At 48.1% G+C, this 26,337-nt stretch overlaps 3 protein-coding genes across 18 annotated transcripts in view; 1 reads left to right on the top strand and 2 right to left on the bottom strand.

Moving 5' to 3' along the window:
• LOC116952925 (lethal(3)malignant brain tumor-like protein 4) overlaps window positions 1–1,532 on the top strand; it is a 32,473-nt gene extending 30,941 nt beyond the window's left edge. For 13 of the 14 annotated variants that reach the window (XM_076073501.1, XM_076073490.1, XM_076073500.1 and 10 more), the window contains one exon: window positions 89–1,532. In XM_076073501.1, coding sequence (XP_075929616.1) covers window positions 89–229 — 141 coding nt within the window. In that variant the 3' untranslated portion in view covers window positions 230–1,532. The remainder of the gene's footprint in view (window positions 1–88) is intronic. The other variant, XM_032972658.2, reaches the window with a different exon arrangement.
• LOC116952921 (uncharacterized) lies at window positions 1,345–13,688 on the bottom strand. Its single transcript, XM_032972645.2, has 4 exons — window positions 12,537–13,688; window positions 7,857–7,929; window positions 7,145–7,363; window positions 1,345–4,429 (listed from the first exon to the last, which is right to left on the bottom strand). Exons 1-4 carry the CDS (start codon window positions 12,562–12,564, stop codon window positions 3,613–3,615), a joined length of 1,137 nt encoding a protein of 378 aa, XP_032828536.1. The 5' UTR covers window positions 12,565–13,688; the 3' UTR covers window positions 1,345–3,612.
• Window positions 13,689–17,101: 3,413 nt separating this feature from the next.
• LOC116958104 (disks large-associated protein 1-like) overlaps window positions 17,102–26,337 on the bottom strand; it is a 186,868-nt gene continuing 177,632 nt past the window's right edge. For all 3 annotated transcript variants that reach the window (XM_076073480.1, XM_076073487.1, XM_076073484.1), the window contains 3 exons: window positions 25,848–25,939; window positions 23,531–23,683; window positions 17,102–21,685 (listed from right to left, as the gene is read on the bottom strand). In XM_076073480.1, the coding sequence (XP_075929595.1) occupies window positions 21,281–21,685; window positions 23,531–23,683; window positions 25,848–25,939 (650 nt within the window). In that variant the 3' untranslated portion in view covers window positions 17,102–21,280. The remainder of the gene's footprint in view (window positions 21,686–23,530; window positions 23,684–25,847; window positions 25,940–26,337) is intronic.

Below are 26,337 nucleotides of genomic sequence, written 5' to 3'. Positions count from 1 at the left end.
AACCAGCACTGCGTGTGTGAAAACGGTGTAGCCCCTTATGCATTGGTTATCTTGAGTGACTCCTGTTTCCCCCCCCCCCCCGTGCCAGCAGCAGATTGACGGGCCCGCCTTCCTGCTGCTAACTCAGTGCGACCTGGTGAAGATAATGGCCATCAAGTTGGGGCCTGCCCTCAAGATCTACAACTCCATCCTCATGTTCCAGAACGCCGACTCGCGCACCGAGCTCTGACCCCAGCGCCGTCAGCGCCGCCAGTGCCGCCAGCGTTGCCAACGCCCATGATGGAGAGGGGCCGCTCGCTGGTGCGTGCACGAGAGGCCTGCTTAGGGCCGCAAGGCGGCGCCGGGAAAATGGGCTAGGGGGTAGAGTGATGTTACGTAAGCCTGACCCTACTAGACGTTGTGTTTTTATCGGTGCAAACACGCAGCTTAAGTTGACCGTGACGAAGCTGCGGCTGTCGCTGCGTTTGAGTGCAGTTTGTTCGGGGAGTCTGTATTCGGGGGATATTCATAAACTCAGTGCTATAGATACGGTCTCGGGGATGTATGTCTCATCAGCAAATAACCTATAAGTTTAACAGGAATCCAGGCGACCGCTGTGGGAATGGCAGCTATTAAGTGTGACGGGCAGAGCAAGTGAAATGCATGTTATTTTCAATAAGAAATAACAGCACGAAGAGCTTCAACTGCGCCTCGCGCTATTCACCTCAAGCAGAACGATTAACTCTGTTGACCTTGGTGCAAATGACAGGGCAAAGTATCATCACCAATCACTGTGCGTTCAGAACTTGTATGCGACAGTACTGTTCAGGCCTCGCTGCCACTTCTGACAGGGTTGGGTTTTTGTGTGTGTGTAACGCCGCGTAAATACACGAGTGCATGTACACGGGACCTTGCAAAGAGAAGTTGTTCAGAAGTATTTTTTATTTTATTTTTAAAAAACAAAAAAAACACGCAATTTCACACGTGATTCCTTACAGAGTTGTTTGTATATATGGTTGATATTTATTTCAATTTCTTAAAAAAAAACACAAGACCGCGTTAATACTGAAAACTGAGAAAATCATGCGAGTGATATTGGGGTGTGCCACAGTAAGGTTCCGCTTGTTACATTTTATTTAAAGCACTTTACATTTGTAGCCGTTTTGTTGCTTTCGATGTGCTACCGTTGTTTTTGTTCTCGTAAACTTGTGTTTATTAAGGTGAGTTCTTTATATTTTTTGAACCGTTAAATAAAAAAAAACGCTCATTTTTAAATTAAAAACCTGTGATTGTGTGCCGTCGCTAAAACTATACCATATTTGAACTTTGACTTTGCTATCGTATGGGACCATATTTTCATTCGGCTTGCAAACAGTTGCTGTTGTGTTTTGAAGATAAAAACACTAGGTGGGGGCTTAGTTCAGTTGATTATCTACGATACCAAAAAGTGCAGAGATAAGTTCAAATTGTAGTTTCCATTTTAACGTATACTCAGTTCCCTTGTTAAAGGTGATATTGTACCGTAACCATTAATAAATGAGAGATGATGGCAAGTCATGCATTGTCTTTTGCATTTGTCCCAAAGGTAACATGTTACAAGTCTCAGCTTCTTGGCACATGCAAACATTACCAAAGATGTGTCAGTATGGAGTTGCTTGCATTGCTACATAAATTGTGCACTAATTCATTTACACATTGCAAGTTGAGGGTATAATGCAAAATTTGTTCTCCGCAGAGTTGGAGTCTTAATTTATGCATCCTGAGAATACATTAGAAATAGTCTCTGTAGTCCCTGTAGGGTATGAGCATGGAGTCAGGAAATTTACATCTGGTTTAGAATCCCAGCGTTGCCCTTCTATAAACAACGTTTCCCTAATCAGCATTCTCAAATGTAGAAGGTGAAATGGCCGCTGCCCAGATGGCTCCAAATTTCTCTTTATGCGAACGTGATTTCGTCGAAGTACACTGTTGCTGAATTTCCCCATGGCTCACTTGGGGCCATATTTCCGTTCATAGTTTTACCAATCTTAAAATAGTGCACCGTAGACATGACTTGCAATTGAGTGGGAATAGATTGGTGGATGTGGTAAAACATAATGTGTCGTGGGTTGAGAGGGCACGAGAGACTACTGGCAGTTTAGGAGACCTAGCCAAATGAACTACCTTGAGAATATTTCTAACATGTCTTACAACAAGTAGTCTAGCCACCCAAGGCAGTGAGCTCTTTTTTTTTCAAACCTGGTCTGGAGAAGTAGCCAGGTGAATTTAGGTTTTTTTTACATATAAAAAAATACAGAGTTTTGCAAATATAGTTTTCTTATGTAGTCAAAATGCCTCTCCATGTGCCTCCAATAGATGAACTGGCAATCGCAGTCTTGTTTAGTATTCATGAGCCGGAGAAGCTGTCTTAGACCACGGTTGCCCTGGTTGGGATGCACCCAAGTGTAATTGTGGACTCAAGTGCTTAAAAGAGAATGAAGCCAAATGTGCGGGTACGGATGTCGTGCCAAACAGACCTCGTTCGAGTGCTAAACAGCATGCGCTTTGAAAATGTAGAAGGGTGACCTTTCTGTCGAAGCTTTATTTCCCTTCGCTAAATGCGCACTTTAATTAGCCTCATGACATCACAGGCGCTTCAGGAAATTGCCTTTTGGGGCCATTGTCCAATTGACATTGAGGCAATTGGACACTTCAGTGGGCACCTTCACATTGCTCCTCATTTCGCATCAACGTGCCATGTGGGCACCTTCACATTGTTCCTCATTTCGCATCAACGTGCCGTGCTGGCAATTCGTGTCGTTTCCCCGCACACTTTTCCATTACTGCGCATTGTTTCCAAACAACTGTATGACTGCTAGCGGCACAGCAAACAGTGCGGTGTAGACCTGGGTTGCGTGAACTACAGCAAAAGACAAAAGATCCCCCCCGTGTTGCCGTAACAGACTGTTGGGGCAATTTCTGTTAGCGAGCATTTATGAAGCCCGGCATGGCACACGAGGGGGTGGGTGGCCAGCACCACGCCCGGGCTGCCTTTGTCTCCCTAGTGGTGATGTTTACACACCGCACCAGGTACTCATTGGAGGCTGAGTCGACCTAGGGGAGGCACAGGACCGTTTGAGATAATTATCATTGGGTGTTGACCGTGAGTGGAAATCGAACCCGGATTGCCGGGTTCGTAGCGCAGCGCGCTAACCGCTACACTGCCACTCCCTGATACTACAGCAACACGCATACGTGCATACAATTGCTTTGATTGGTTTCTTTTTAAAAATTCACATAAAACAACTTCACGTGAAGTTTGTCAGTGTAACAACCTCTACGTATTTGTCATTGTCTCTATTGCATTATGTTTTAAAGAGTATTTTGCCTTTTCATGTTTTCAATACATACCATCCCCCTCTCTGCATAATTTATTTCCCTTAAAAAAAAATTCTCAACTCGGTGTTGACTCATTTTCAGGGAGAGGTTATGATCGAGCACTTTCGCATAAAACCTTGCAGCATTGCATCTTCAGAAAACAGTCGACGCAACTCATCGCTTTACATTCGTTTGCAGTTTTTCTTCGGTGTGAGCTTCCGCAGACGTGTCTGCTTTTCACGCCGCTATTGTCGTGAGCGTTGCGAGCGCCAGCGGTCACCAGGCTGGCTCGCGCGCTGCTGCTTGTTTGCCGTGAGGCTTGGATGCATCCGGTCGACCGTTGGGCATCGTGCTCCCTCCCACGCCGCCGTCGCCACCAACACCTCCGCCCGCCTCCACGTCGGCACCCGCCGTCCCCGAATCGCAGAACGCCAGCGACAGCACGGTGAAGATGACGAAGACGACTACGAGCGGGCACAGCAGGGCGTACAGCGGCGCCAGCATGGCACGCCAACCGGGGCCCTTGTCGCGCCAGCTGAACCAGTCGTAGAGCGGGTCCCGCGCCCAGCACCGCGCCCAGCACCGCTCGCAGCGCCCGTTGAGCTGCATCAGCTTGAGCGCCTGCACCACGGGGCCGGCCACCAGCAACGCCGGCAGCAGCACGCACAGCCAGCCCACGCCCTTGCCGCGGAACGAATACCAGCGGTGCCCGTCGTCGTAGTGCCAGATGCGGGCGCAGCAGGAGGCGAGCGGGCTGAGCGGCGGCCGTTCCGCGGCGGCGCCGTGCTGGCGCTGAGGCTGGGTGTTGCCGCGGGGGTCCGGCCGGATCGCCGATACCCTGCCTCCGGGCTTGGGCCACACGGGAATGGCGATGCCCACGTCTTGGCCCCGCCGGCCCTCGCGCACCACCTGCACCCGGCTGGCGGCGACCACGATGTTGGCGTTGGCGCCGCCGCCGCCGCCGCCGTTGCCCGATCGCTTGGGCTGGGACTCGATGGGCGCGGGCGCGTCCCTGGGGAAGTTGTGCACCGCCCGCACCTCCCGCCACGCCTGCGGGGTGCCCGTGCCGTCCGGGAACTGCGTGTAACTGCGGCTGTAACGGCAGTCCCGCGGATGTTATTGGTCTCGCTGGCGGCCGTGCTGCCACGTGTTGTAAAACGGTGCGGTGACCGTTTGTGTTATGGTCGAAACGTCGTGAGAATTTTTATTGTTTTATATATTTTTTATTATTTTATTGTTTCCCTTCAACGTGACTTTACCGAAAGAGCTAAGAATATAAAAAGGTGACAACGTCATTGATGTATCCCTGTTACGTATGAGCAACACCGCTCCTGTTGTTTAACCAATACTTTTGTTTCACCAGTCTTTTTGTTTAACGAGGTCCTTCGTGTGGAAATCAACCAGGAGTCGAATGCGTTGATATCGCTTCGTATAATTGCATAACGGTCCACCGCGGTGGACGTGACGCACGGAAGGGCTATTCAAGAAACGTGTCGTCGAGTCTCAAACTTCTCTCAGCAGGGTCCCGCACAGCGTTATTATCGTCAAGTGGGAACAAGTGGGACCACAATTGAAAGCATTTTGTGAATGGCAGGCAACTAGGAATGAGACGTGATTTTTTGGCAGAACTAGAATACAAATTTCAACTGAAAGTTCAAACTGATGTTGAAAATGGGAATGGATTGCCGTTGAAGCGTAGCGACCGTGATACGGAGGTTGTTTTAAATGTGTTGCGTGCAAAGTATAACCCTGTGTTTACATATATTGTTTACACACATTGCTATATTGTTGAACGCTCGTGTATTAATAAAACTTAAGTGCCTACTTACAATTGCTAGGAGACATCTACTTGAAATGTTATCAAAAGTATCCATGCCTAAAACTGTTTAACAATAAGTGGAACAATAACTCCATATTGGTCAATGAGACGTCGCACTAAAATTTAATACAATTCCAGAACTAAAACATAAACTATGCTTTCATTAATACCTGCCAAACAAACAACTTATTTGTTGCATGAAAACGTACGTTAATTAGGCTATGAAAACATAATACAGGGTAGCCCGAAAGTCAGGAGACAGGGCTATTTCATTTATCTAACACTCGCATGAAACATTTTTTATCGTTTATTCTTTAAGTTAATATTTGTATCTGTTATCATTCATATATATTGCTGTTCTCCTTCCTGTGGCGGGGTGGGGGGGACCTCAATTTACAAAACTCGACCAAGAATCCCGAATTAATGAGTTGAGACTAAATACAATTGATGAATGTTCAAAGCTTACACTTGTAATATTTAAAAAATATATATAATCCAAATTTAATTTCAAAAGATAATTCATGCATGCATTTATGTTATGGGAAAGTCGGTTTGAACATTTGGTTAAATGAATGGCATCACCCCTGTGTGATTAGCTCAAATAAATATAACCTTACGTGTCCTGACTTTTGGCCCACCCTGTATATGTTCACGTAGAAATGGGGCGTGATGATGTCGAATGTGCCCATTATATTGCTTATTTAAGAAATCCATTTACTTGTAAATCTTTGCAGACGGTCACCGACGACTCTACGAGCGAGAAGCAGCTAATCATAAACCGGCGCGCGTGTCAAGTATCTTTATTTTGCCCTGTCTCGAGCGCGTTTAATTCGCAACACCGTTTAAATCCGCTCACAGATCATCGAGACATAACTGCTTGATCGTCGTTCAGCATCGCTTTGTTGAACTTATTTCTCAACGTGCGTAGCCGACCGTGCCAGTCGGAGGTGCGCAAGCGCGTTGCCAAATTTCACTGCCGCCGATCGCCCGAAACAGTCCCTGGTCCAAGGTCATGTCAGCTTGTTCAGCCGTGTGTTTGTGTGCGTGTGCACCTTTGGTAATTTGCTCACAAGTGGTGTTCGCGCGATGTCCTTGGTGTGTAAAGTGCCGTAATTGCACGCCGTAGCGGGGACCTTAGCACAGCAAGGTGAACCGGCCTGGGGCTTTTGGCTTGAACACCGTGACCCTCATCATAGCCAGGCAATAATAGAGACCAATTACCACTGATCCATCAACGACCACAGACTATCAATTATACTATCAATGATAGCTTTGATTATTTTTTTTTTTAAAAAATCAGCATACAATATGCATTTCACTTGCTTTAACAATTTGGGTTCAAAGCAGTATAACACAATAATAATTCACTTTAGCAGTGTTATTTCATAGTTTTGTGTGTGTGTGTGCAAGAGCATTGATGCAGTGATGGTTGGAAATTTACTTGAGGACTCCGGACGAACATTGGGCCCATGGACTTTAACACTGGACCCATAGGCTTAACGTAGTCAGTGCCGGATTATCCTAGTCGCAAAAGTAGCTACAAATGCTACGGGCCCCCCGCACTTTCAAGGGCCCCGCGCGAAATGCTCTCAAGCTATCAATTCAGGTCCAGTGATTCTGCACTTGCTCTATTACTATAGTACTATACTGCCTGCAACTTTTATAAACGACTGGGTGTTTAAGGTTAGCGATTTGTCGTATTGTCTGCCTGTATAGTAAATGAAATAATACAATTACTTTACTATGCAAGTAAAAATGTTGTATTTGAATATTTACGTGTTTTTTTTTTGTTTAGGGCCCCTTTATAATATTTGCTACAGGCCCCGCACTAGCTTAGTCCGGCACTGAACGTAGTAACCATGTGCGAATGGAGAACCTATAGGCTTAACACTGGTCATGTTCAGTGATCCCCTGCTCAATATAGGGTTGATAACCCTACAACCCTCACGAGGGGGGGGGGGGGGCGGACGACGACGATCCTCCTCTCACCCCATCACCATGGGCGGTGGCGGGTTCCTGGGCGACACGGTGATGACGGTGGTGATGGCGCCGCTGGGCGGTCTGCGGGCCACTGCCGACTTGGGCCGGTTGGCCGGGAGGCGCGTGGAGGTGGCCGGGCTGGCCGGGGCTGTGCGGCTCAATCCCGGGGAGGCGGAGGCGATGGGTGGCAGGGGCTCGCCCAGCGAGAGGGCCCCGAAGCTGAACTCCCTTGCAGGTGGCCGTGGGTCACGGTGGTCCAGTTAGCAAGGTGGCCCAGTTGACATGGGCACAAAAAACAACAAAACCTCAACACAGTTATAATTTGGCATCTCTGCTATGGAAAACTAAACTAAATTATTTTTTATTTTACCAGGTAAGGCCCACTGAGCTACAGCGTTATTTTCGGAAACGACCTCGCCACAAATGATAGCTCAACAAAGTGCGTTATCGCGTGAAAATGTATAACTGCCAAATACTCAACGCATTTTGATTCTGAATGCGGAGGGAAAACCTGGAGGACCCAGAGAACAATCCACGTGACCACGGGGAGAGCATGCTCTCCACGTATCCAGGCGTCAGGGCCAGGATTGAACCCACAACCTCCTGTATACCAGGGGAGGTTGTTAATATCTCGCCACCGTGGTGGGGACATTTTGTACGACCTCGCCAAGCAAGGGTCGGCCTTCGGCTGCGTTGGGAGCAATCAGAAAGCTGTGGTCACCTGTGGCGGCTGCCGGGTGGAAGTGGCCGGGGTACCGTCCTCTCCGCCAGCACCACCCCGTCCCTCGCTGGATCTGTCACTCACAACCCCAAGGAGCACATTTAGAGAAAAACGCGGCCCTGCTGTCGTGCGAGCCTTTGACTCGGCAATATGAATACCACAACGGAAATCGTCTTCTGCTGGACAATGGCTTCCCCAATCCATTCCAATTTCTCGCGGTCCGGCGTAAACGTCCATTAAACTTCACCCTTATCGTCGTCATCATCAGCCATGAGCTACTTACTGCTGGATGCAGCCTCCTGACACACACCAACACTTAACTCATTGGGAATTTGCTGTTCACTTTTGAAAGGCAATGGGCTGGGTCAATGCCGGATTTGCGAGCCCGGCATTCAGCCAGATAAACAATAACCCGGCAATGGTAATTATATGCTACGCTTCATTTAAGTAGCCCTCTATTACAGTATCATTGCGTTTTTGTGAAATCACATCAAAGTGTTTACGTGCCACTCATTTCACATTGAGTGCACTGAGCCTTCCTAACAATAATGTCCTTTGTGTATATAGAAAAGCCTTGCTGAATCAAAATAACGTTTTTTCCTGTAGGGTCCTACCACATTGGGGACATTTGACCAATGCTATTTATGAGTATTTGTCTTCATGTGAGATTAAACTGGAGTACCTGGAGAAACCCCACCATGCATACTATGGATTTAACAAAGATATACTTATATTCTGTAATAAGTAAACATATATATAAAATGCAACATTTAATTCCATTATCAATGTGCTCAGCAGAATACTTTTTTGCCACAATCCCAGGGCTGGCTTCGACTTCTCTCGAGTCTCATCAGCACGATTGGGCCTTGCCTTTATTGCATTGCCAAGATCCCAACATTTATAATGTACGCTATCAACAAAGCCACGAGGATACATATTGCTGCGAACCAGGAAATTAATCACGTCCATGTCTCTCCATCTGTCCGTGATCACTCACGATGATTTCCCGAAAACCACAAAATCCCAAAACCAATCAACTCTGATACCACACGGCTCACCAACATCGACGCCCACATCTGTTCGGCTTTCGGGCAAGATTGTTAATAACATACGTTATAATTGAACATTTTTTGTTAAGACAAAAAAACCCGTGATACTACTCCACTGCATACCAGCGCACGTGCGTCTATTTGTACATGCGGAAAATGAGCAAAACGAGCAGAGGCTCGCGTTACATACTGGCTTGACGGCTTGTAAATTTCCTTTGTTCGGTCGGCTGGACTGGACTGCACCTAATACGAGCACTCTCGCCTGATTTATACCGCACCCAGACTCGAGTGCTCTTCAAAACGTGAGATCCCCCCCCACCCCTCTATGCCCTGTGGTCCCAGGCTCACCCAGGCTGCCGAGATCTCATTCAATTGCATCGCATAAGTGACGCTCTTATGTCAACACCGTCGGGTGTGGTGTTGTTATTGATGGTCGTGGTGGTGGGTGGTGGGTGATGGTGGCGGTGGGTGATGGTGGTGGCGGTGGGTGATGGCGGCGGTGGTAGTTAGTGATGGTGCATCACGCCTGCAGTCCAGCCAATTTCAGCTCATAGATTGGGTTGGTGGATCACGTATAGGTTGGAACTACGTTGTTGCACATTGCCGTGAATATAGCGGCCTCTAGCGGCCGCAAGGAGGTACGTTGCAATTCAGCGCATTGTAATTGAAAAAAGAACATGATACATGGCGACTTGATGCGTGTATTGTGGTTTAATTAATGGGTGTTAATGGACATTAATCCATACATCGTCACACCGCTACGACACCCATCTCCGCGGCCTATATGTTGCAGTACAGTAAGTAGGTTGCTTGCTTTTGTTCTTCCATCTGTTCTGTTCTTCGTCTCTGAGTGAAATTCCCAGCATGCACATCTCTAAAGCCCATATTTGTGTATGTTGAACTTCTTTAACACCGTACGTAGCCAACCGTGCGTTTTGCTCCATTTTCTCCGTCATTGTCTGCGTTTCAGATCCACGTGTCCTAACTATTAACATCCACTGGACATCTGTGAAAAAAAGAGCTTCATAGCTCATCGGATTCCTACAGGATAAATACATCCACGTGTCTGATCCACGTGTCCTAGCTGGTAACATGCACTGGATATCTGTGGAAAAGAGCTTTATAGCTCATCGGATTCCTCCAGGATAAATATTCCGATAACGTTCCTCTCCAGGCAACATCAGTGCGCTGCTTTTCCATGATCTATCTTCGGGTTTCCAAAACGCCAGATCCTGCTCCTCCTGTTCGCCTGCGTGTCATCACATGAGTCTCCATCTGCGCGCACTATTTACGCTTTGTTTGCTTCCCTTAGTGTTGTGCTCGTACGGCATCTATCTCGTGCCCATGCGCATTGCAACCGTAATTGTGTTCTTCCAACCACATCCTCAAGGTAATTTTCATCACTTGTTATAATGAATCATTCAAATTTACATTTGTAAGACGCCTTTCTACGAAGTACTTGGAGTGCCGTGCTTCACGTAAATAAATAAATCGTTTGCCAAGGGTGGGCGGGGAAAGGAGCACGATGACTGTGTCATCGACGCATCTTAACGTTGCTAATACTTTCTACATGTATATATATGCCTTTATTCATTTAAATCATTTTCCATGACAACATTTTTTTTTTCAAATATATTTCGCTGCGGCTAGCCTTGGCGAGTTGCATATGCTCTTCACGGAACTGCTGTTTTAATTTGTAAAGTGCCACTCTCTTGATGAAATCTAGTTACTCCATGTAGCATAGGTTTTAAAAAATATATATTTTCTAATTTTTACTACAAGGGCTTCGGTTTTTTTGAGCGCCTGGATGATTGTTTCACTTTCCACCGAAACAACTGGACGTCTGTGACAAAGAGCTCTGTAGCTCATCGGATTCCTCCAGTATAAATATTCTAATTTTGAATTGCATCTTCATCTTTCGATTTAAAGCTTTCGTGACTGCAATGATTCATCTTCTTTGGTTCTTTCGGTAAAGTCACGTAGAATGATAATAAAATAATAAATTGATAAAATAAAATAACACAATCATATTCTCAATTTATTATTTTATTATCATTCTACGTGACTTTACCGAAAGAACCAAAGAAGATGAATCATTGCAGTCACGAAAGCTTTAAATCGAAATTTAACCGCCTCTACGGGGAGGGATTCCACACATCCTTAAGATCATTCAACAGACTTCGGGATAAGAAGGCTCAACTAATCGAGTCTCTCACCTTTCTGAAGAGATGCCGCGACTCTAAGGCGCTTTGTTTCCACTCACACAGCTTAAAGGCCGTATCTGAACGTGGCTCTTTCACTCCAGCGCTGTCCTACCAGACAGTCTCGCCCCCCTTCACCTGATGAAGACGGCTTGTGTTGTGGCCGAAACGTCGTGAGAATATTATTGTGTTATTTTATTTTATCAATTTATTATTTTATTATCATTCTACGTGACTTTACCGAAAGAACCAAAGAAGATGCATCTTCATCGTCAACCAAAGCCAGACAGAAACGACGCACCTGTATATGATAACTGTTATTTGATGGCGATCGATCACAACTCCCCACGGATGACCTTGGAACGAGTTGTGATTTTACTTTAATTATTATCGATGCGCACAAAATATGACATTGGAAGTTGTACATCAATTCAAAGTGTCCCCCCGTTCATGCCACTAAGACAGGTCTGAATACTATCTGTCCCTGAGTGAGTCCGTAACTCGTGAGCGCTTCAACAAATGTGTACATGTGGTACAGTCCGACAAGAAACCAAAGCCCCTTTTTTTTCTCTCAATCTACTGCTGGATGACAGCCTCCCAGCGTGCCCCTCGTCGATCAGTGGACCATAAGTGCGTCAACAGCGAGCAACACTTGACCACACTGCTCAGTGCAGGCTCGTGGTTCGGATATAACTCGCCGTTAGCCGCGGCCCGGAGGGTCGAACTTATAACGTCGGGCTTGCATCGCCGCAGCGCACTAACAGCCACCTCTGCACCCGCCATTGCGGTGTATCGCAAGAGAGAGAGAGAGAGTAGACCTCTCTCTGAGGTTCAAGACTCGTTGTTAGGAGGATCCTGACGGGGGAGGTTCCACCACTTATTTTGCGTTTCGGATGAGACCGAGAGTGTCGGGAGAAATCAGTCCCCCCCCCCCACCACCCCTCCACACCCTCCCCCTTCAGACACACACACACGCGTGTGTGGGCAACACTCGAAACAAACAGCGGCGCCTCTCCTACTTTCCGTACTGCCCGCATGTGGACGCGCCTCCCATCTCAGCGTGATCCGACAACCCAAGCAAACGAAATTCCTTTTGGAAGTTTTGACCAGGTAAGGCCCACTGGGCTATAGACTACGCAGCTCTTTCATTCAGAAGGTGACCTGGGCTATCACAAATGATAGCTCAAACGAAGTGGCCCATCGCGCGGCTATTTTGAGCGGCCAAATACTCGAAGCGCAACGTTTCGAAATGTGGAGGCAAACACCGCGGGGGAGCCGGAGGGGAGGAAAAAAATATATCCACGCGAACCACGAGAACATGCAAGTTCCAAATATACGGCAGGCGTCACGATCGCGACGGGATCGAACCCACGACCTCCTTACATACCAGGCGAGGTAGTCAACATCTCGCCACCGTTACGGGCACATACCGATGGCTCCACGTCCCAGCTCAGCCATTGCCGTCCTCTCTTCCCTTCCGTCTCTCCTCTCGGCGCTGCCTTCCCCTCTCTCCGCCACCGCTGCCGGCTCATCAGTCGCTCCCGCGCCCCTTGCACGCAACCCCCTCGCGCGTTAAGAGAGTCCCCGTCGTTCGTGAGCTCATGCAGGCGAGACCTCCGTTGAGGCTGATCGGATCAGTTAGAGAGAGAGGGGGAGAGAGACGGACAAGACAGAGAGTGGGGAGATGGAGGGGTGCGGGAAATCGTGAACACGTTCTCTGGGTTTGTTTGGGGTGGAATTTGTGTGTGTGTATGTTTTTGGAGTGTGTGTGTAGGGGAGGGGAGAGGGGTTGGTGAAAGTGTGCGTGTGTGTGTGTGTTTAGGAGAGAATGTGTGTAGTGGATAGGAGGTGTGCGTGTGTGTGTTTAGGAGAGTGTGTGAGTAGAGGATAGCAGGGGTTTGTGTGTCAGTCGTCCAGTTCCGGCCTTCGTAGTTGCTCGCTAACAGCCCTTTCCCCAAAAGTTGTACGGGAATATCTTAGTATGAGGACATGTTTCGGTGTGTCTGTACATATTTACCAATGTCTATGGATGTGTCCCTCTGTATGCTTGCATATGTCGATTTGCCTCTTTGTATTTATTTTATATCTGTGTATGTATGTCTATGTGTGTATGTAGGCGTCTTGTATCTGTGTATGACTATGTATATATCTGTATTTCTGTCTTTGTATCGGTGTAGATGTATGTGTATACATGTCTGTATATTTGTCTTTGTATCTCTTCGTCTTTCTGTGTGTATCGGTAGTGTAGCGGTTAGCGCGCTGCGCTATGAACCTATCGACCCAACCAACACCAGTGACGATTATCTGAACAGGTCCTAGGCGTCCCCTAGGTCGACTCAGCCTCAAATGAGTACCTGGTGCAGTGTGTAATTATCGCCACTGGGGAGACAAAGGCGGCCGGGTGTGGTGCTGGCCACCCACCCCTCTCGTGTGCCGTGTCGGCCTTTATAGGTGCTCGCTAACAGCACTTGCCCCCACGGCCTGTTAAGGCTACACGGGGGGTCTTTGTCTCTGTCTCTATTTTTCCCCTTTTGAGACTGCGGTTTGTTGAAAGCTGTGGTCGTCATGACCACCTCTCGTGAAACCCCTCTCCTGAATTTAACAGCGCTCAATGAATGGCCTCGTGTGGGGGTGGGGGGGGGCTTGTGGGGGGGGGGGTTGTGGAGGGGGGTGGGGTGGGGGTCACGGCCCGTGCACAGAGGTCACCGTAGGACAAGAGCTGAATATTGAAGGACTCATGTTAAAAACGAGACTTTGTCTTTCGTAGATGCCCAGACCAACACCAACACGCCAACAACATTAAACCAGCCGCGTGATGACAGAGAGACACATTAATTTTTCTTCGTCTTCACGATGAAACCAACACAACAATTCAGGTGTTGTCAACCAGCAGAGGGCAGTGGGGGGAACACCAATGGTTGTACTGTACATCCTATGCTCCCCCATCTTCACCAACCCGCGTTGATCAGCGTGGCGAAGTACGGTCAAATCACCCCTCACGGATATGCACGGCGTGCGGAGGACCCCATCCAGCAGCGGGGGTACACAAAATGTGATCCGTGACGATATTAAAACAACGGTGGAGTAACAATACAATAATTATTTTATACCTACGTGACTATACCGAAAGATCCAAAGAGTATGGATTCCTGCAGTCACGAAAGCTACAAATCAAGATTAAGACAATACAATGCAGTAGGAAGGGCAGCGCACTGCTGGACGCGTTCAGGCGAGAAGGCTCACAGGCTAATGGATTTGAATGTGGTATTATATGTCCCGAATTATATATTTTGGGTAAAATGTATATGAACTTTAATTTTTCGGCGCTTCGAGTGTCGCGCCCTAAGACGATTGGTGTTTCTGGGCCCTGCCACGTTGCTGCCGCGAAAACGAGGAAACATTGATCACCATCGAATTATCCATCTCCTGCTATTATTAGCAATAAAGCCAAAATACTCATTTATTCAATGGGAAAATATTGGTCCATAAGGCAGTTAAGGCCGACGGATATACATTTCATTGCTTTTCATATTTACGTCTTTATTATGATGCTATATGTTTAAGTTAGTTACATCATATGATATATATATTTTTTTTAAATAGTGGTGAGATAGAACCTTGTGTCTTTGTGTGTATTGCTCTAGTGGTTAGGGCGCTGCCCTACGAACCCGCCACCCGAGTTCGATTCCCGCTCACGGCCAACACTCAGTGACGATTATCTGAACCGGTCCTGGGCCTCCCAGAGGTCGACTCAACCCCAATTGAGCACCTGGTGCGGTGCGTAAACATCGCCACTGGGGAGACAAAGGCGGGCCGGGCGTGGTGCTGGCCACCCACCTCCCTCGTGTGCCGTGCCGGCCTTCGTACGTGCTCGCTAACAGCTCTTGCCCCTACAGTCTCTGCAGGCTACACGGGGTGGGGTTTCCTTGTCTCTGTATTATTAATTTACGGTCGGGCGGTGAGACGTCTGGGTCTGCCTGCAGTAAGTGAATGAATGAGCGACTGAATGAATCAGCCCCCCCCCATCACCCCCCCCCCCCCTTTGCCGTGGTGTTGCTTTATGCTCCGGGGCCGAGGGTATCGCCGTTGCACGTGCGGCCCAACGCGGCCGCCGCGGAATTCGAACCAAGAACAACTTGGGCGGCAAAACAAACCCCGCGGAGGTGCACGGCTGGGACGTTGAAGATCCTCCGTCGCCCACGGAACTCGTTGTGTCTCCCACCAACCTCCGCTCCACTGGGTGGCAGGGCCTTCTCCTCGGTTGCCCCTAAGGGCGATGGAACGTCACCGTCCGTTGAGATCAGATCCGCCGAGTCAATCTCCACCTTCAAATCTCAATTAAAAACTGTTCAAAAGGGTCTCATAATCTGGCTTCAGTTCCCTCTTCGACTCTCCCACCTGATATATTCCGTCCCTTGAATGTTCTCCATGCTGCTCTTATGTATGATACATATGCACATTGTTTTTTTTTTATTCACGAAATAGTTTTTTAGTATGTATAATATTGAATACTTTTTACTGTTCAGCGCTTCGAGCGTGGGTAAAAGCGATATGTAATATTTCGCCGCATAACGGCCACTCAAAGAATTAAGAGTTGCGCAATGCAATGCAAAACAGGCTCAAAGGGGAATTTGACCATGTGTGTGTACATCAAGGTCATCGGTGAACATCCTGGACTGATGAGTTGTAAAAGGGGACGGACGTGGGTGGGCCTGCGGTGAATTTAGCGCGGAGGCTTCCGTGAACAAATGTTACGATTCGTAACTTGACGTGGGGTCAGAATGCGTAAGATCTGCACCGTTAAACCGTCCCCTCCTCTCCGCCTGACACACTCCCGAATCGTATCGTCTGGAAACTGCCTGACGATGCCGGTTGTAATCACCAGCAAAAAAAAAACGTCGTACCACATTGCTAAACGGCAGACCGAAGCAGTAATAAACTGGCAAGATTGTTGCCGTGACACGTGTTAATTGGGGTAAACCATTTGGTCCACTGTTTAGTTATTCAATGCAGACGTGAGGGTTGTGGGCTCTCGCCCTGTCCAATATTACCAGGTCAGCCAATCGGTGAGCTCAGTGCATGTCCTGCACATTCCGCCGATTTTCCACTTCCAGTCTGCCGTTCAGTGATCGCCATCTGCGTCCCCGCCTATGAAGTCAACTGTCTCGCGATGATGAGTCGCGTTTTTGTCTTTGGTTTGAGTAGTGAGTCGTCATCGTCGTCGTCATTACGCTTGCCTTTCACCAACTCGTGGTATTCTTTTGCTAAACGAAACGCGGTTTAACACGGAGGAGGCGGCTTCCGCGACCAATGTCATCCATAATACATGTTTTATTTGGGTTACATCGCGTGAATATATAAATGTGTGTCGTTAAACCCGCCGCCACCCGACATAGCCAATTAGTAAGGTTTTGTCACGTAAACAGAACATGCCAATTCGTTACTAGTACACCACACCGGTGTATTGGAGAGAAAATCCACATTTACAATTTGAGTACGACGTTTCGCCAGTAATTAAAACTAGCTTCATCAAATCTAACCGGCTGTTTCACCAGCAATTATAACTTTCCAACACACCGGTGTGCTGTACTAGTAACGAATTGGTATGTTCTCTTTACGTGACAAAACATTACTAATTGGCTATGTCGGGTGGTGGCGGGTTTAACGATACAGTTTTTTTACGCGATCTAACAAAAAAAAACCCTGTATTATGGATAAACGAAACCCGTTGATAAACACTCCCATCGGCACACATTTTTTTTCCCCCGCTGATGTCGTGAACGAAATGAACGCTCGTGAGAACTTTCATAGTTACCAGAGACTCGCCAGGCCAACGGGACGACGTGGATGTCGCATCTCTCATTCGCAGAGGTTGCTCCTTCTTTACTTTACATAATTATAGTTAAGGGGGTCCCCGGGTATTGACAGATCTTTTGTGGGATGACCCTCAACAGACCACCCAAGTGCAAAACACGAAGTCTCACCAGAGCGTAGAAACCTTTCATTCTTTTTATTTACGTATTCATTTTACCAGCAAATATTATAAGATATGAAATCAAACGCACGCTTACTGATATGAGGCATGATACTGAACCACCCGACCTCCCAGAATAAAACCGACCAAACTTGATTTCAAGTAAACTGACACTACATCAAAATATATTTTAAATAAATATAGTCTTACTTTCGAGTAATAAATTAAATTGAATAATGAATCGCCGTTGCCTGGGTGTGCGTGCGTGTACGTATGCATATTTGTGCGCGCTCGCGCGCGTGTGTGTGTGTAAATGTGCGCGTGTGTGTGTGTAAATGTGTGCGTGTGTGTGTGTAAATGTGTGCGTGTGATTGACAGCGCGGCGCTCATTAAATACAGAAGTAACCGCGACGCGATGGTGCGGTACACATCACGGGAGGAGGGTTTTCTAAGCGCAAAAAGCCGGAACGAGTCACGAACTTCACGATAGTAGAACCATGCAAGTTCAAAGTCCTAGGTCCCCATTTCAAAATCTAGAAGAGGCATACGCACACACAACTGCCTAATCGCCCATCCACCCCGTCCGTCTTGTCTTTGCCAGTCCCGTTAGCCTCTACACACACAAAGTTCATACTTTATTGGTATTATAATACACGGGCGCACGCAGTTCTGCAAAAAAAATACGTGTGGGAGGGGTAAAAATACATCGTGTGAGTCACTCTTCCCCACATCCCTGACCCAGAGTACAGGCTACACACTAATATGGTGGGTTTATGGGCGTGCGTGCAGGTCAAACCATTTAGAGAATTGCCGTTAGCATCGCCACCGTCCTCGTCAACATGGGGTGACGATTATTGCCGTCGATGTTACGTAATGGCATTGGACGCAACCATCTGCTTAGGATCGCATAACAAAGGACAATATTGAGCATGTAGCTATCTCTGGTAGTGGTGGTGGCTTGTTGTTTTTTTGCTTCGTATATATACTGTATATATGTATATTTCATGTATGTATATTACGAGATTATATACATATTAGATGGCAAGAGTACATATGGCACTTTGTAGAATGTCAAAAAACAAACATTAAACGTAACGGCGGGACTGTGGGTAATCACGTCATAGGTGTAGCCCCATTTAAACACCCAGTTAACTGTGAATACAAAACCCAGGCGCTGGTAGCATGGATTCATTTAATTGTGCAATATGCTTCTGTGTGTATAACTATGTATAGTGTGTGTTTTTATGCGTGTGCGGTAGTGAAGTGATTTGCGCGCAGCTCTGCAAACCCGGCGACCCGAGTTTGATTCCCGCTCACGGCCAACACCGGTGACGATTATCTGTACCGGTTCTGGGCCTCTCCTAGGTCGACTCAGCTTCAAATGGGTACTTGGTGCGGTGTGTAAACATCGCCACTATGGAGAGAAAGGCGGCCGGGGGTGGTGCTGGCCACCCACCCCCTCGTGTACCGTTCCGGCCTTCATAGATGCTCGCTAACAGCACTTTCCCCAAGTCTGTTAAGGCTATATGGGGGATCTTTGTTTTTTTGTATGAATGAGCCGATCCTGCACCTCCCCTAGGTCGACTCAGCCTTAAATGAGTACCTTGTGCGGTGTGTAAACATCAGCACCAGGGAGACAAAGGCGGCTGGGTGTGGTGTTTTCCACTCGCCCCCCTGTGTTCTGTGCGGGTCTTCATAGGTGATCGCTAACAACACTTGCCCCAACGGCCTGTTGAAGGCTGTACGGGGGGGATCTTTGACTTTGTATATGAAATGCGTGTGTATGTGCGAAGCTCTGGTGCAGAGGTTCACACAACGCACTATGAACCAGAATAACACGGGTTCGACTCCAAGTCAAAAATAAAATCAGTGGCATTAAGTGTTATCTGTACCTGTCCTTGGCTTTCCCTATGTCGATGCCGACTTAAATAGGTACCTAATGCAGTTGAACATCAGTACTGGAGCAACAAAGGTGGCCAGGCATGACGCTAGCCCAGGGGTGGGCAAATTATTTGACTCGCGGGCCACAATGGATTCTAAAGTTTGACAGAGGGGCCGGTCAAAGTGCGCCATCTAATGGGTAAATGGGGGCATTACAGGAGAAAGATAAAATGTAATCTAATAATAATATTTGGACAAGTTCGGCGGGCCGGATATACGGCCCGGGGGCCGTACTTTGCCCATGTCTGCGCTAGCCCATATTTATGAGGAATATTGATGTGTCATAATGTCAACGGCTGTGCCTATGGACATACCTGCCCACACATGTATGCACCGCGAATGTGTGCGTACATGGTTTGAGTTGCTTTAAACAGTTTTTTTTATTTAAACTTTTTTTTATATTACCAGGTAAGGCCCGCTGAGCTACATAGCTTTTTTCAGAAGTGATTTGACTGATCATGTGGAAATTTATAGCAGCCAAACGCTCGAAACGCATGTTTCTAAATGCAGAGGGAAAAAAAAACGGAGGACCCGGAGAAAAACCCACGTGACCAAGGGGGGAGAGAGAACATGCAAACTCCAAATACACAACAGGCGTCAGCGTCGGGATCGAGTCCATGACCTCCTGTATACCAGGCGAGGTAGTTAACATCTCGCCGCCACGGCGCCCACTTGGGACACGCACTGCCGCACCGCCGCAGAGCGTGCCCCAAGTGGGCGCACACTCTCAGAGTGTTTAAATATCGGAGCTACCCCCGGCGTGGGGGGTTGGTGGCCTGCCCAGCACTCCGTGTCGCCACCACCAGCACCGACCGGCCGTGAAACCGCACACGGTGGTGGCAAGTGCACGATAGGCGTGCGGAGGGCGAGCCTGGCGAATTGCGGGGTCCCGACTTATACAACCCCCCCCCCCCCCACCGCATCGCTCACCCTCCCGACGGGTTGTCTTCTACTTGTGGATGGAGGGAACCTCCTAAAAAACACATTGGGTCAAAACAAACTCGCTCTATTCCCACGTCCTTTGGAGTTGTAAGCCTTGAAGGTGGGGTGTGGGGGGTGGTTGGGTAGTGGGCCTTGGTGGGTGCCCCCCCCCCCCCACCGAATTGCTCAGAATGTCTGCATTTACATTTGTGCTCTGGCGTTTTGTGTGACTTTGCGGAACTTTCACGTTATATTCTCCTGTAGTGAAGCGACGAGGTCCTCTTGCCATTAATGTGAATTGAAATGCAATATGGCCTGAAAGAATGCGTGCATGATATGGTACAGGGCTTTTCATTCTGTTTTTCTCATGGCTATTAGTGGGAGGGGGTTGATAACTACCGTACGAAAAATGCAAAGATGGTTACTCCAGGGACGAAAAGGTCTTCACAAAACACTTTGGGCCCAGAGTGTGCGTGGGCACAAGCGGCGGCAGAGCGATGGGTCGCAAGTTCTGCGCAAGATTGTCCCCTCGATAGCGGAGGTTCATGAATACCCTGTACTGTTCGCAAACGGACGCTTGCCCGTGGCCCAGCTTCAGCGCCGGGTATGGCCATGTGGTTATGAATAAATGTGGCACGAGGCGTAGGATTGGAGCCACTGTTCGCCAAGCCCTGCTTCCCGTTGGCACCAAAAAAGGCCTAGAAAACGAGATTTCGCCAACACTGCTCAGCAACGCGGTTTGGTTTAAAGGAGCGTTGTTTTAGGGACGTTTTTTGTTCGGTGTAAATTTTTTGTGCGGCAGATTTTTCTGCTTCCTAACCTACAACATCGGTGCTAGGAGATGACCTCTGTTCGGCAGCAGGAAAGTTTGGCACAAATAAAAACTGAGAAGAACAACAACAACCAAACAGACACGCTTACAAGTAGATAAGTACAATGGGTGAAGATAATGGAGAGAAGCATCGTGATTTTGAACAACCATTTTAGTTATAGCCCAAGTACAGAAAAGGAAAACCGAAAAGAACAGAACTCAAATGTCAACTCCACATCCCATAGTAGTGTCCCAGAAAGCCGTCGCCCATGACTGTCTGCCAGAGCCCATTTACTCCACTGAAGCCAACGGCTTAGCCTGAGGCCACACCACAGCCTACAACTGAGTCTGGGCCCACACTTTGGCCTATCGCCTGAACTGGACCCAGGCGATAGGCCTGGCATGAGCTCATACTCCAGCCTATAAACTACCCTGTGCCCACACTCCGGCCTAAAGCCAGCCCCCAGCAACAGTCCGAACTAGGGCCACACGCCAGTCTACAGACTGGCATGAGCCCACACTCTGGTCTAAAGCCGCGTCTGGGCCTCAGGCATGAACGAAGCCTCCACGCTGCTGGCCTTCTCCATGCGTGCGGCACGGTCCGCCGCCGCCGCCACGCCCCCGGCGCCCAGCGGGCCCTCGGCGCCCTCCAGCCAGCCCCGCGGCCGACTGTCGAAGTCCACAGATCGCTGCCGGCAGGGGAAGGAAGGCAACGAGCCCTTGGGTGGTTTCTTGGGCACCGGAGGCGGCACCTTCCGATCCTCGCGGAAGAAAGCGGCGCGCCGCTCCTCTGCCATCAGCGGCGGCGGTAGCATGTGCAGGGGCGGCAGCGGCGGCGAGGAGCTCCGGGACGACTTGGACTCTTCCAAGGGAGACGGCGCCCTCTTGTCTGCCTGGGCAGTTGGGGCCACCCTCCTGTCGTCCTGCTCTCGCTGAACAGCAGAGGAGAAATAAACAGAATAAAAGATAGGATATATAATGGATAAATATACAGAATAAATATTGGCAGTGATGAGCAGGACACTGGCACTATTCGGACACACGTGTGTGATAGGCAACAACAGGACAATTCATATTCTTAGCTCTTTCGGTAAAGTCACGTATAAAATAACAAAATATATAGTTTATTATTAATGTTTTATTATTTTATCGGTATTATTTTATTTTTTATTAGTATTTTTTATTCTAATAAAAATATATTTTATTATTTTATTGTAATAAAATATATATTTTGTTTCCCTTCAACGTGACTTTACCGAAAGACCTAAGAATATGAATTACTGCAGTCACGAAAGCTTTAAATCAAAACAACAGGAAAATTAAAAGTGCGTTGTTCGGGAAAAATGGAATGAGCCGGAAAAAGATAAAGACCTAACAGAGAAGGCTTGATGGCATAAGAGCTTGGCCAAAGAAAGATGTGACACTACTTGAGCATATTGGCACAAGACAGAGGAAAGTGGAAATATATGATGAAATGTGCAGTGGACACCTACGGGCTATCTGCCCATGGATCGTTATAATTACATATAGCAGCTATATTGATCAAATGAACTGGGTGCAGTGGTGCTTATTTTATGTTTACGATTATATTCCTGTTACAATTTAATGATAGGACAATCACTGTTGTCTTTTACAAGATTGGTAATTATTTTATCAGCCTTGGAAGACTGACGGACTGAGTCGATTCCTGATCTGGACTTGGAAATGGTCAACATATACTACCTGCAGAAAATGTACACATACGTACAACTTTCAACAAAACCCAAGGTGAAATACGAGGACAATGGATTCGAATATGGGATTCACCTGCCTGTGATTAAAATAGGGTCTCAAGTGTAGCGATTTTTGCGGTCTCAGCTTGGTCAACAATAGCTAATATAGAGACTCATTGAGTTATACAGAGACACACAGACTCACAGAGACATAACCACTAGAATAAAGACCCAAAGTCTTACACAGATTGAAATGTGATGATGCAAGGTTCTCAAGTGTACCAAGTTGATGGTCTAAGCCTGCTCACTGAAGACGGTAGAAGCAAACCCATCAAAATAAATTGGGGTTTTCACACAACATGGAAACATTTTACCTCTGGGAATGAAAAATATATCAATTTGACCACCTTGGAAAAAAAATAATTCTCTATTCCAGGCACGTGGTAAGTGCACCGCCGAGTGTGTAGATTCAAAGTGATCTCAGAAGCAGTTCTACGATATCTCCCTCTGTGGGACGCTTTCTGAGACATGCGGTGACGCATCGACTCCTGTGAGAGTTCTCAGGACATGATGCCGATGTGCATTTCCAGCCCTTCTCTCAAGCCACTGCTGAACGAGTGCCTTTCCACGCCACGTAGGGGTTATTTTACGACATTGGTGAAGATGAGGAGCAAAGACGCCAGAGCACCGAGAAGACCACAGCAATGGATTCTGCTGCAGTGCCCCCTGCCCACACTGTAGCCTCACAGCAGCAGCCTAGGACACCACTTTGTATGTATGTTGAACTTTTTTTTCACACTGTGCGTAGTCAATCCTAGCTAATCGGAGGTGGTCACCCATCCAAGCCCTATCGAGGCGCCTCCGATACGAGACCAGGCGCACTGCAGGTGATTTGTTTATAGGTTGGATGCCGACAACGCAACTGTAATCAAATCGTGGACAAAGACAAACAAATAGCACAAATTCAACCCTGCGGATAATTGCACGAACCCAACCGCCCCCCCCCCCCCTCAACTACCGTCCCCACGACCAGTGGCGACGGCCAACGGCGGCACCGGCACTCGCCTTGCGGTCGCCGTTCTCGGCCGCTTTCCAGTCGTTCGCTCGGAGCTGCAGCAGCTCGTCGAACTTGAGGCTGATCTCCTCGATGGAGAGCTGCAGCGTTTCCCAGAAGCGTGCCATCTCCTGCGACGTTGCCCATGCGTCCGCGCCAGGGTCCTGGGGGCAGCCGGGGACACGAAGTGGGAGGCCCCCAGAGGGAGGGCAGTTGATGCGATTAGATAAACACAGCGGTGGGGAAACCTCCTTCTTGCCAAAGATAGGGGGCGCCAGGGTGGTGAGATGTTAACTACCTTGCCTGGTATACAGGAGGTGGTGGGTTCGATCCTGACCTATTTATAAAAAAACAAATTACATATATTTGTATTATTATTTTTATTTTACCAGGTAAGGACCACTGAGCTACATGGCTCTTTTTCAGAAGCGACCTGACCACAAATGATAGCTCAACGACCACGGGGAGAACACGCAAACTCCAAATTTATAGGCGTCAGGGTCGGGATTGAACCCACAACCCCCTGCATGCCATGCGAGGTAGTTAACATCTCGCCACCGTGGCGCCCTGACCACTGTTGTATATTTGGAGTTTGCATGTTTTCTCTCTCTCTCCCCCGTGGTCGCGTGGATTTTTGAAGGGAACTTAGAAGGAGCTTTGTGATATCCGCTTCTATGGGCCATTCTTTTAAACGAAGGGTTGCAGTGCTCTGCGAGAGAGCCTAACTGATTGTTCATTTCGCGACGTAACAATGATAGTACAAACAGGAAAACATTTGATAAAAAAACATATTTTTGTTTGTTAAAGAACAAAAATACCAGTGATTGGCCAATCTGAAGTCACTATAGCCTCCAACCCTAACCTCTATCACTGACCACTAAAACAAAACCGTGAAGTCAGCTGCAATTCCATCCCCACTGATGATATAAAGGGAGAGATTCCTCAAACTTTTCAGGCTTCGGTTGCGTGAAAGAGCAATCCGCAGCAGCGGCCAGCTCACTTAATTCATCTTATTCCTGACGGCAGCTTTTGTTAACCCATTCACGGTCCCCGTTCTCCCCCCCCACTCCGCACCCTGGCATCCCGAGCGGCAAACGAGAGTGTGCCAGTGATTTATGGCTACACTGAGGCGGCGTCTCAGTTTATGCTAATCCTGCACCAAGACGAGCGGAAACATCCTCACCGCGACCGTCGCGGTCGGGACCCCGCGTCCCAATTGCGTTTGGCCCTCATTTTGTCTCCGCCGTTTGATGCGCAATTAGCCGCAATGAAGATGAAAAAAATTGATTTGCCCAAGGGGTTTTGAGTCCCGCAATCCTCCTCCCGAGGCACCGGCGAGCGAAAGGTCCGCCTGCGAAAGCCCTCGACCGCAACGCAAATAAACTGCGGCAAAGCGGAATCAAGGAATAACGCCGACTGCGTAACGAGCAAATGCCGACGGATGAACGTGCAGCTGTGAAACCAGTGGGCGTATAAGATTTCCCTCTCCCCCATCACCACCACCACCAGCGCCGCCACCATTGGCCGTAGAGACTCCGTGATTATCATCACGGAATCTGGGTTGGGACGCGATTTGAGGAAACATTGTTGATTTCTTATCATGGGACCTTTTTTTCCAGTATCAAAGTATGAAAAATAAGAATATGTTTTACCCTTCATGGCTATTAAACAGGTGTTAAGATGTTCAAAGACCAAATAGTTACCTTTTGCAAGGAATCAAGTCCACATTAACCACACGTACTTTGTGGTGAACATGCAAACAAACATGCTCCGATAACATATGGCATTGTCTTTGAAACTGGTGTTGGCCAATCAGTGTTTGGTGTTTGAAGAGATTCTTTCTTGTCTTAATTTGACCGTATTGATTTGCGTCGCTTCTCTTTTTTCAATTGCTCACGTCTCATTTCTACGATTTTTTTGTTCCACTCCATTAGGCTAAACGTGACAATTGTCACGCGATTTGAAAACGATCTGCGTACAAACATCATCTCTCCTCGCGAGCGGCACTCTACGCATGTATCGCGAGTGCAAGAATCCATTTTAAGCGATGAAGAAGAAGTGACTGAACGGGACGTACATTGAAACGTCGTGTTGTCGGGTCGACACAATTCTCAACTCTGGTACCCGATTCGTGCGGCTAAAAACAGTGACACACAGCGAGAATTTGCCGGCCATTTTCGAAACGGTAGGCCGAGTGAAACAGGAGTCACGGGGTCGTTGTGCCGCCCACGTGCTGTGGACTCCCCCGTCCCTGCTGGTGCAGGGAGAGACGACGATCTGTCCAGTCGACGTGGGGACTGTGTGTGCAATGTAGCGGCAGCGGCTCACCGTGCATTGGTAGCACAGCTCGTGGAACTGCTGGAACTTCTCCGTCATGAGCTCGTGGGCGCTGTCCACCGCGTTGGCGATCTTGCCGAGCACTGCCGAAGGGACAAGGAGCCGGAGTTAAAACAACGGCCGCGTCCCTCCAACAGTGTCGTCAGAATCTTTAGTTAGACTGGAGGAATCTGATCAGCGTGCAGCTCTGTTTCACACATGTCCAGTATGGGTGGGCCAGCATCGTCATCCTCAGCCGTGATCTATCCACGGCTGGATACAGCCTACTCACACACACCAACACGTCACTCGCAGCAGCAGGAGGTCTGTTGTTGACTTCCCGACAAAGTGAGTGACTTTATTAACTCCTGAAAGGCCATGGGCTGGCTCAATGCCTGATTTGCGAGTCCAGCATCCAGCCAGGTAAACAATAGCGTGGCAATGATAATTCCATGTTTTGCTTCAATAGAGGAATAATGAATGAGTCCCCACTATTGAAGCC

The sequence above is a fragment of the Petromyzon marinus genome, chromosome 3 (genome assembly GCF_048934315.1).
Source record: "Petromyzon marinus isolate PM22_M1 ecotype Great Lakes invasive population chromosome 3, UKy_Petmar_22M1.pri1.0, whole genome shotgun sequence".
Classification (NCBI taxonomy): domain Eukaryota; kingdom Metazoa; phylum Chordata; class Hyperoartia; order Petromyzontiformes; family Petromyzontidae; genus Petromyzon; species Petromyzon marinus.
This window is presented reverse-complemented; position numbering and strand designations above follow the sequence as displayed.

Bases quoted from the DNA above. Each gene is read 5' to 3' on its own strand.
- LOC116952921 (XM_032972645.2), bottom strand. From the start codon at position 12,564: ATGGCTGAGCTGGGACGTGGAGCCATCG. The intron at 7,930-12,536 runs GTATGTGCCCGT...TGTGAGTGACAG, and splicing joins GCTGGGACGTGGAGCCATCG to ATCCAGCGAGGGACGGGGTG. The intron at 4,430-7,144 runs GTGAGAGGAGGA...CTGCCGTTACAG, and splicing joins CCACCGCCCATGGTGATGGG to CCGCAGTTACACGCAGTTCC.